General features: G+C 40.7%; 2 protein-coding genes across 3 annotated transcripts in view; one reads left to right on the top strand and one right to left on the bottom strand.

The window, feature by feature from the left end:
* The window catches only part of si:dkey-20d21.12 (uncharacterized protein LOC556245 homolog), an 18,516-nt gene extending 16,715 nt beyond the window's left edge, over window positions 1-1,801 (bottom strand). For both annotated transcript variants that reach the window (XR_004657310.1, XM_034876934.1), the window contains exons 1-2: window positions 1,386-1,801; window positions 98-749 (exon numbers count right to left, since the gene is read on the bottom strand). Coding sequence is in view for 1 of the 2 variants with exons in the window: in XM_034876934.1 (XP_034732825.1) it covers window positions 98-233 (136 nt within the window). In the remaining variant the exon portion in view is untranslated. The remainder of the gene's footprint in view (window positions 1-97; window positions 750-1,385) is intronic.
* A 2,375-nt stretch (window positions 1,802-4,176) lies between these two features.
* Window positions 4,177-10,628, top strand: amt (aminomethyltransferase). Its single transcript, XM_034876921.1, has 9 exons — window positions 4,177-4,455; window positions 5,951-6,118; window positions 6,337-6,417; window positions 6,820-6,951; window positions 7,089-7,167; window positions 7,451-7,596; window positions 9,043-9,223; window positions 9,665-9,820; window positions 10,285-10,628. Exons 1-9 carry the CDS (start codon window positions 4,276-4,278, stop codon window positions 10,458-10,460), a joined length of 1,299 nt encoding a protein of 432 aa, XP_034732812.1. The 5' UTR covers window positions 4,177-4,275; the 3' UTR covers window positions 10,461-10,628.
* Window positions 10,629-11,028: the final 400 nt, after the last annotated feature.

Raw genomic sequence — 11,028 nt, 5'->3', positions numbered from 1 at the left:
TGTGTGTACCTTTGTGGCTGTGTTTGGGGTGTGAATGTGTGTGTGTGTGCGTGCGTGTACCTTTGTGGCTGTGTTCGGGGTGTGTGTGTGTGTGTACCTTTGTGGCTGTGTTCGGGGTGTGTTCGGTGGAGATCGTTGATAGAGTCCACCGAATGCAGCTCGATCTCGGTGAGATCTCTGTCGCTGACCCTGTAGAACTGAGGGGTGGTCTGGGAGGATGGAGGCCTCGACATCTCGCCTCCTCTTGAGCGACAGATAAAGGATTAGACTGCCAGGTGACACTCTACTAGTCAACGACTCTCCAGTGAATATATCTGGAAGGTGTACAATCTTCCTAAAGGTGTGCTATCTTTCAAAGGCCATGCAAGGCAACTTCATAGAAAAAGAGATCCACTAAGATGGTGTATGAGGGAATTGAGCTCTCAACAACATAACTGGCTTTTGACCAGTTTGTAATTGTAATGTCAGCTACACACAAAATAATTTCTTTGTTACTGCTATTTTTTCCTTCTAAGACTGAGATGCAAAGAAAATTTAGGGATTTTGTGATTGATCTTTTTTTGTTGATAATACAAAGTTAGATCTGTGAAAAGCACTCTAAGTTCTAAGTTTGTCTTGCCTGCTTCATAAAGGTGGTTTATGTACTTGCATAATTAATACATTGAATTGTTTGTTCTATTTGGATCTCTTTTCATCTCATCTAAATCACAAACATGTTGGTAATTATTAAAGATGAGGATGGGTTGGTTCTGAAATTGGAAGAGAAAGGAGAGAGCGAATTAGAAGATTTTTTTGATCACATTTTTTACTATTATTATTTTTATTTATTTAAGAAACACAAACAGTGACAAACCCTTACAAACAATACACTGAGACGGAAAACGTGTGCCAAAGCCAAAAAAATAAATTAAAAAAAAACAGAGGAAAAAAGGGAGGGAGGGAGATAAAAAAAACAAACACATTAAAACAGACGCACGCATAGACCGATACAAGACAAGAGACCAAACACCTGCGCAAGTTAGAGGCTCAATTAGAAGATATTCTGTGGTTAAAACAAAAATAGAGCTGTAGGCCAGCATGTAAGGGGGTATCATGTGAGAGGGCAGGAAAACATATTTTTTTCTATTTCAAGACTAAACAAACAGGAGACGTGAATAGCGGATTTATCTGAGCTATTAACAGAGCTGGTTGTCAATCCCATAAAGGCCCAATGTTGCTGGAATGCAAATCAAGGACCAAAGGACAGAACAGGCTCCTGTCTAATAACTGAATGATTTGAATGGATACCTGATTTACTCAAGACAAAATCCAGTGTAACCAAATCAGGTCTGTTTTGTTATATAAAATAGGTGTGGAGAAAACGGTTCCCTTCTGTTCCCACTTACCGTCTGTCATCACAAACAAGAGCTGTGTTGGGTTTTATGTGTGTTTGCGTGTTTGTTCTTCAATCTGTCGCTCTTCTTGTTCACGCAGCCTCCTCACACTCAGACACCCGATTACCAAAACAGCACCCACGGGAGCAGCAATGCGATACATTTAGTATCCACGCAGGAGCCACACAATGACTAAAGTAATCCAACTGGAACTCAGATGAAAACCCAACAAACGAGTAAGTGTTGCCAGTAAAATCCTTGATGTATGAAAGCAAAAGGGAACCTCCAGGTTTTGCCTCAGAGTCCTGCGGGTGTGTGTCACTGAGCAACTGCAGGCCACCCCCCACCTACAAAGTATGTTTGTGTGTCTATGTTCTGATTTAGCCCACCCTTGCTGCCCTGCGAGAGAGGTAGAGCAAGCTATAGACAGACAGAGAGAGAGAGAGAGAGAGAGAGAGAGAGAGAGAGAAACAGTCTTTGCAGGCCTATTACCCCCCTTCAAACATGCATGTGAGCCCAACCCTGCAGGCCCTCAAGGCCAAAAATAGCTGCAGAGGCATGGGTTATTATTAATTTCTCAGGCCAAAGGATGACTCAATGATCAGGGTGGAGGGCATGATGGGGTACATAGGGATAAACACACACACTCAAATACTCACTCATGGACAAACTTTTGGGTACACAGTCAGGTGAAGAGATTAAATGTCTTAATTCCCGTTGGATAAGTAAGAATAGAGCAATTGGCAAAATCCAACTCCTAAACATACAATTTCCTATTTAATATATTACGGTAAAATTTGTAACTGAAAAATGTACAATGACAATAATGGAGACTTTTGGTCTGGTACTACCTGCTTTAATATTATACATGAATGCTGGTAAAGGACACCATTGTTTTCTATTCACAGTACTTTGTTTTTTAAAGTCCATACCAGGGGTGTAGTGGTAAAAAAAGAGGTGGGTAAACTATAAATTCTATGATCAGGTGGACCACGACGCGATCACCGATAAGGTGGGCCACGGCCTACCGGTGTATTCTGATGACATTGCTATAGGTTGTCTTTTATCACTGGTTGTTCCCTCGTAGGTCACGCAATCAGTATTCAATTCATACATTGATTGAAGTTCTTGTTAAAAAGACTCAAGAAGGAATTATATGGTTGAAATCTATAAAGTTTACTAAATGACAAAACAGAGACAACAAAAATTGTGTAAAATATTCACATCTGGAATCAAAGACCTTTTTCTTTTGTTTTAACCAACTAATCAATTATCAAAATAGTTGGTGATTACAGTATATATATATATTAAAAACCCCATTGATTTTCTCAATATGAATTTAGATTATCAGACGTAATGTATAAACCATCCCAGGTAGACTGGCCCAGTTTCTGCTCCTGATGAAGCTTGAAGTCTGTATGATAACAACCTTTTAACATTATAAGAGAAACAATTATCCACTATCTTACGTAGAAAACCTACATTACCCACAATCCTATGCGTAACAGCAACGTTTCTGATTGGTACAACTCGCTGTTACCATAGAAACGTTTAGCGTACCCGCGAAACTGCAAACAGCTAGAGAGACAACGAGTTAGCTAGCTGACTAGCAAAGGGAGCTTCTTGTCACTAACTTTCAGTGGCCACGGAATGCATAAAATAACATCCAGTTATTTATCCGACAATATATCCTGAATTTCACTAATGGGAAAAGGTAGCTGGGTGACCTGCAACTTCATGTCTGAAAGGGGTAGGCTAACCTAATCACTGCCGTGGCTTTTTGAGTCAGTGGCATGAATCTGCCATTAACCAAACTAACCTCAAAAACATTAAGTTGAGTACTGTTTTCCGAGCTCACTCACTTTGGGCTTCTTTTCGAGACCGTTTGCTGGCATCAGGAGGAGGGCTGCTGTCTTGGCGGCGCTTAAAAAAATGACGGATATCCATTTTTAAAACCCATTCATCATTAACTACATGAGACATGTAGCCTAATGTAGCACAGTGTGACTTTTAAACGCAGTGATAAGTGACGATTCTCCGACCAACCAGCAGTCTGCAGGTTCCCACGTCACCTTTTGGGCTCGCCTCAGCTCGCTTGGAACCTCGACTGAGGTAGTACTATAAAAAGTACCTGGTAGCAGGTCCCAGGGACTTTTTTTCGTAATGGAAAACCCAAAAAAGCAAGTAGAGCCAAGGCGAGGCGAGTAGATACCACGCAGTGGAAAACCGCCTTTAACAACCTATGAAACTAATAATGAACAATATGAAACTAAAACAATATAAGCTTAATCTAGAATGGCATTGGGACAATAGGCTATTCAGAGTTGGATAAACGCACTTTGGAGGTGGGTAAACGCCATTTCAGAATTTTGAGAGGTGCATAAACGGCGTTTACGTGCGTTTAGCCTCCACTACATCACTGGTCCATATAGTGTGTGAAGCCCCTGTTGGCTCAGCAATTTAAGGTGTAGGCCATAATGTTTTCTGTCACTTCTCAATTGTGTAAATGGTGCAAAAACAGTAATTTATGTTGTAAATTAGCTATTGAGATAAAAAAGATGACAGTTGTTTTGCCTCTGTTGACCCATTGACAGCCACTTCCCTCAAAAGGAGAAAACAGTATGGTGGGGTGTAACTGAGATAGCCTGCTAACTTTTTTGCATCTGTCAACTTAAGAACAATTGAATATCTCATCTTTGTTTGATAAGACGAGGCGCGAATCATCAAAAGGTGAGTGCACTCTTGCAGGGCAAACAGACCCATCAACTACATCTCCCACAAGTCTTAGCGCCTCCCTCCAATCGCTGCCGCTTTTTGTGTTTTTGCTAGAAGAGCAGGAATTCCAGAGTGTGCTCCGTAGTTTAGCCACACAACGGAAGTGTTACCCGTAAGGCGTGTGTGTATGTGTGTGTGTGTGTGTGAGAGAGAGAGAGAGTTTAGCGGGGACTCAGGTGGCACGATGTGGGCTCGCTTGCTGGTTGGTTTCGGGGGTTCGGGGCTCAGGCTGCGGACTTCCAGGGACGGGTTCCTCCGGGCCGTCGGAGCTGGATGTGCAGGGAAGAGACAAGCTTCAAGTGCAGATGTAAGTGGACCGCGAAGTGTCGCTGCACGGCAGACTTCTATCGCTAAAACTTATCCAAAGTGTTTGTGCATTTCTTTGGTTAACGCAGCTGAACCACTTTTTTGACGTGATGATGACGTACGTGTCGTACAAAGTGTTGAATCATTAAACATTCTTACTTTTTAAGTGTGTATAGCTCATGTTATCAGTACAATATTCCAATACTGATTATGTTACAGTATTTGTGGCCCTCTAGTGTTATAAGATGTCACTGTTAAACTCTTCAATACAGGGTTTAGACATATAACGTGTTAATTGTTATCAGTATATGCTTTATTCCAGATTTCAAATTTCCTGCATTCCATATTTCAAATTTAGGTTGCAAAAAAAATCAAGGTTCCAGTATACAGTGAGTGTTTGTGGTGTCAACGTTGGAGCTATTTTTGCTATCATTTGAAAGTCCCCCCAGAAAACCTCATAATTAATCCCTGGTTCTTTTAGTGTTACTGCATATTACAAGAATGACATCGAAGTGTATCACTCTCACAGCGGCGGTCAGTTCATGCAGACATAATGCACATCTGTCCCAGCGGACTGTCTCCCTCTGCCTGCTTCACTTCACTGAGCTGGACAACGTGATTTTATTAAAACCACGAGTGACTGACTCCACAGTACTGTCTGTCTGCATGATCTCTGCTTACTCAATGTGGGGCTTTGAATTGTGACTTTACACAGATTGTGTGTGTGTGTGTGTGTGTGTGTGTGTGTGTGTGTGTGTTACAACCATAAAGACCACCTCTCCTTTGTTCATTAAAATTAATATCGGAGTTTGGACTTGAACAGTTTTATAAAAACAATAAAGTGTTATGTAAAGTGCTGACACACTCTGCCCCATAATGCAATTCTGCTGCTGCACTGATAATAACCCCCATGGACATAACCCTCTTGGCTGGCTGGTTCAAGGGTCAGATAGCCGGGCAGAAAGAACGGAACACGGCAGCATAGTAATTACCGACCTATTGTTCTATCATTTGACAAGTATAAGCATCCTGCAACATGTTACAGTGGTTGGATTGTTATTACATTTAAAAATACCATATAGGCTAACAATCAAATTTTAAAGGTGCTCTAAGCAATGTTGGGTGACGTTACTTGTTATTGAAATTCAAATCCTTCCAGTTGGTTACTGGCTGGAACACCGTTGGTGTATGCTTTGTGGTGCAGGTGGGCACAGTTTGTTTTTGCTGCCGTTTTTAGACCCTGGGCTGTCTACAGAGACCGCATTTTTACAGTGTGTTCTGGGGACAGTAGTGAGGAGACATTTGCCATATGTGACAACATATGTTGTAGCCTAAAACCCACGTGACATCACTCAGACCACCTTTAAAGTATCTGTAGAAACATCACTGACAATTTAAACATTGTGAAGATATTCACTAATTGCAGCACCTTTTAAGATACATAATTTTAACTATTTAGTATTATAATTAATATATCAAAATTCCCCCCCCCTCAGGCTGACATGAAGAAGACTCCGCTATTTGACTTCCACAGGGAGCACGGGGGGAAGATGGTGGGGTTTGCAGGCTGGAGTTTGCCTGTCCAGTACAAAGACAGTCACATCGTCTCACACATGCACACCAGAGAGCACTGCTCCATCTTCGATGTCAGCCACATGCTGCAGGTGAGACGAGTGTAAACGGACACATAAACAAATACATACAGTACACTGCTGAACACAGGTAAGCAAATACACATATACAATCTAACATATCAGGTTCATAGACACACATCATCATTGTAAAACAAACAGCACTTTGTCAATTTCATTGATTTTGATCCACCAGAAAATAATTTGACATTGCTGTGTTTAAATGTACCCATGCATTTCTTTTTTGTCAGACCAAAGTCCACGGCAAAGACAGGGTGAAATTCATGGAGTCTCTAGTAGTTGCAGATATTGCAGAACTCAAGGACAACCAGGTGAGATGAAGAATTGTTTCATGTCCAACCTGCAAGAACTATTTTGTTTATCAGCTTTTATAGACATAATATAATATTTTAAGTTGATATGGGGAACTTATTAGCTACCAGTTGGTATTTAAACATTCAGCAGATACATGAGCATTCATTTGAGTGTTTATGGCGACCTGATGAATGTTGGTCCAGTACTCGATTTGTTTCTCTCTGAAAGGGAATTCAAAGGTTTTCTGCTACAAAAAGACTTTAGTCCCCCCATTTTGGTTATTTAAAACAAATACTGATACATTTACAGAAATAATATTTCATATGATTGGATCATCTCAGACACATTTATTGTGAACGAGCCATTGCACTAGATAACATGGTCACCCACTTATGTTTTTGTCACCCCATCCTGACCAGGGTACATTGTCCCTCTTCACCTCTGAGAAAGGAGGGATTATTGATGACCTCATTGTGACAAAGACAGACCAGGGCTACCTCTACGTAGTCTCCAACGCTGGCTGCGCCGACAAGGACTCTGCTCATATGAAGGTAAATGCAGACAGAGAGCGAGTGCAGTCCGATAGGTCTGACGTTTGGTAGACTCTATAGAGTGTCTGACGTGTGTGTGTGTTTGTGTGTGTCTGTGTGTCTGTGTGTGTGTGTGTGTGTGTTTGTGTGTCCTATAGGCCAGACTGGCAGAGTTCAAAGCTGCAGGTTTTGATGTGGATCTGGAGTTTCTTGATGAAGCGCTGATTGCTCTACAAGGTCAACTATTCTTCCTTACTTCATTCTTTTCTTCCACCCTCTATTTTTCTCCAGCATGTTACCCCGTCATTCTTCTGCCTTTCTTCTCGTTTTCCTCCCTCTATCTTGATCTCCCTTCTTTTTTCATTTATTAATTATCAACATATTTATTTATATTATATCAGTTTTTTTTTTTTGCTCCTCACTGAATCCTTTGTTCAATGGCTATTTCACATCCACTGTGTAGGACTCTCGGTGTCATAGTTTATGTTGATAGTTTATCAGTTGAGTTGTGTGTTGTTAGGTCCATCCATGTCTCAGGTGCTCCAGGAGGGGCTGAAAGAGGACCTCAGTAAGCTGACGTTTATGACCTCCACCTTGGCCACTGTATTTGGTATTCCTGGCTGCAGGGTCACTCGCTGTGGATACACTGGAGAGGACGGTGTGGAGGTCAGCATCTCTCTTTCTCTACTTTGCTACTTTCTCAGATTTGTAGATTTTTACCCCCCACAAAGTTGTCTTCTAGAGCCCGACCGATAAAGGATTTTTAAGGCTGATACCGATACAAATATTTGGTTATTTAAAAATCCGATACCTTAAAATCCTTTTGAACAAAAATGCAATAACAAAAACAAAAATTCAATGTTGCCAACACGGAAGTTGTAGAGTGCCCTCTGGTGGACAAACTATGCAACGTCAACACTCATAACATGGATGACTGTCCGTTTTCATTAAATATTCATTTTATAATCATTTATTTTGTCATTAGAAATGAAGAAATTATTTTTATTTATTTCTTTTTATCGGCTTTTAGAAATGCCAATACAGATAGTTTGGGAAATGCCTAAAATCGCAATGCTGATATTTTGGTCGTGCTCTAGTGTCTATTGAATTTCACTCTGAGAAGTATCTCTCAGGATCACAGACATGATCCTCATGGTTGCACTAGAGGAAAAGTTAGGGGATCACCACATTCAGTGGGATTCATCCGTTTGGATACCACCACAAGGATCTGTGCAAAATTCGACGGCAATCCGTACAATATTTAGTGAGATTTCAGTCTGGACTAAACGGAGGGACCAAAGACACACATCCAGACCAATAGACAGCCACTGCCATCCACAGAGCCCAGCCACTGGCTAATAAGCAATAACAATATTTTGTGTATACATATCTTTTGCTTCTCCTGGGTGCCATTATTCTCACAACCGAAATAACTTTATTTCTCTAAAAAGAAAAGCGAGTGTTTCTTTGTATCTGATAGTGGACTCTGATTTAAACGCCCCATGCATTTAATGCGCAATGTCATTTAACACACAGACCTCAAGCCACAGTACTGCGTTCAGCTCCATTTAGTTTTCTCATTAAACATGGTGATATTTTGCTTCTTAACACCATTCACTTATCATCAACTTATCCAATATTCTATTTGTGAGAAACCTGCAGGCTGATTCCAGATTAATGGTTAAATAAATGTTTTTTAATAAACGTTTTAATAAAACGTTTTCTTCTCTTTATCAGGCTTTTTTCTTTCGCATGACCTCATCTTTATCATAGTGCTAAAACTCCTTTGACTTACTCGGTTTTTATTCCCAGCACCTTTAGACGTCTGTAAAAGAAGATGCTAATTCTTTAAATGCTGAAGTAGATAAATAGACTTCCTCAACATATTAGGTAATTATATACAAAATACAGTAGAATGATTATCACTATGTCATTACTTGTATCCATCATCTGTTCAGTACTAATAAACCTTATAAAATACTTTCCCCCTCCAACGGCAGACTTTCATTTCAATATGGATGAGTTAAAACTCTGTTTCCAGTTCTTCATTTCCATTAAAGCTCCTTGGATGGAGACCCAGCGCTACAATCTGTCTGTGACTTTGTGTCCCAGATCTCAGTCAATCAGTCCAGAGTAGTGGAGCTGACAGAGAAGCTGCTGGCTAACGGCGAGGTGAAGCTAGCCGGTCTGGGCGCCAGGGACAGTCTGCGGCTGGAGGCGGGTCTTTGTCTCTATGGCAACGACATAGATGAGACCACCACGCCTGTGGAGGGCACTCTAGTCTGGACCATTGGCAAGTTTTTAGTGTTCATTACAAAATATTTGTAGTAATTGTATTTAATCATATTGATAACAATGTATTGATTGACAGTGTGTAACGTGAGAGGCGTTGAACCTACAGAGAATTATCTCCCAAAGCTGTATATCCCCTCGGCTTAAAAGTGCTTCATTTTAGCAAGTTACAGCTCACATTATAGCTGTCTGGACCACAACTTTAATGCTCTGGTTTTACTCTAAGCACTCTCATAGTGTTATTTCCAGTCACAGCAGTCAGCTGTTTCCAGTGGAAAGGCTCTAAAAACCCACAGTACACTACCTGCTCAACACCAAACGGAAGACAGACACAATTAGCGACCAGCTGGTGGACATAGTGAAGCATTTAGAGCTTTGTTTTGAATTTACAGTGCAATCTGTTCTGCATATTAACTCTATTGCTTTGTCTTCTCATACACAGGAAAGCGTCGGCGTCAGACCAAGGATTTCCCCGGCGCTGACATCATTGTACCTCAGATCAAAGCTAAGACAGCCAAGAAAAGAGTCGGTCTGGTGTCTACCGGGCCCCCTGTCCGACAACACACACCCATACTGGGCCCTGATGGGAAGGTCATAGGTCAGAAAACAAACACGGTGGATATGGTGGACATGAGAGAGCTGTAGTACTTCTGTATTCATTTTCATGAATACCATATCAATGTGATGAATATCAATTAAATTAATTCTAGTTTTTGTAACATATTCTTATATGTTGTTTTGTATGCATAAGCCAAATCGTGAGCTATATCAACATTGAATTTAATCTTTATTTTCACGTTGCCCGCCAGTCGTAGCATTCAGTGGTTGAATGACTGAACGAGTGAATGAATGTAAAGTGTAAGCAGACAAAAATTTAGCAAATTAATGAGTCACTGTGCTGCTCAGGAAGTAAACCTGAACCATAGAATAGGATAACTTAAAGAATCTACCAAATGTTTTTATGCTGGCTCGCTATTTTTTTTCTATCTCTGAAGATGTGTTCAGTAAGGGTGACAGACAAAGATTTCTAAGGTATGACCTATTCTTTGCCTCTTTGTTTAGGTGAGGTGACCAGCGGCTGCCCCTCTCCCTGCCTAAAAAAGAACGTTGCCATGGGTTACGTGGATGCGGCATTTGCTAAGCACGGAACAGCCATCCAGGTCGAGGTCAGGAAAAAAGCAGTTCCCGCCATTGTCAGCAAAATGCCATTCGTCCCCACCAACTACTATTTTGGATAGGAGACATGCATGCACTCACATACATACATACATACATACATACATACACACACAGTACACTCACACTGGATCATTCCAGGGCACCATGGTCCCATATTCACCAATGCTGCCCCCTTCATTTTACCTCCAACAATGCAATTCTTCATTGGTGAGTCCTCTGAAAGAAAAGTATCACCAAAATGTTAACTATTCTACTATACAATACTGGAACTGAATTACAAGCTGTATTATTGAGTCCAAGATGTGATATATGACAATATGGGCCTTGATGCTTTGGTAACTTGGTTCGTAGACCAAGTTCTGTCTTTGCTTTTTCTATTTTACATCTAAGGGGGCAGCAGGTTAAGCAAAATCTACTTCTGCACTTTTGATAAGAACAGAAACAGTGAAGCTGGGTGGATCTATTATAAAGATGAAATTAACTTTTTGTTATAGAATATTTTTGTAGTAGGCTTTGCTAATAAAACATGATGTCATTTACTCTGTCATTGCTGGACCAAAACAAAGATGCCAAATGGTTCTTCTGATGTAAAAACACTACAGGTCTTTAAAATATCACAAAACCACA

This window comes from Etheostoma cragini, chromosome 7 (assembly GCF_013103735.1).
Source record: "Etheostoma cragini isolate CJK2018 chromosome 7, CSU_Ecrag_1.0, whole genome shotgun sequence".
NCBI classification, from domain to species: domain Eukaryota; kingdom Metazoa; phylum Chordata; class Actinopteri; order Perciformes; family Percidae; genus Etheostoma; species Etheostoma cragini.
The sequence above is the reverse complement of the archived record's forward strand: the minus strand, read 5'-3'. Positions and strand labels throughout refer to the sequence as shown.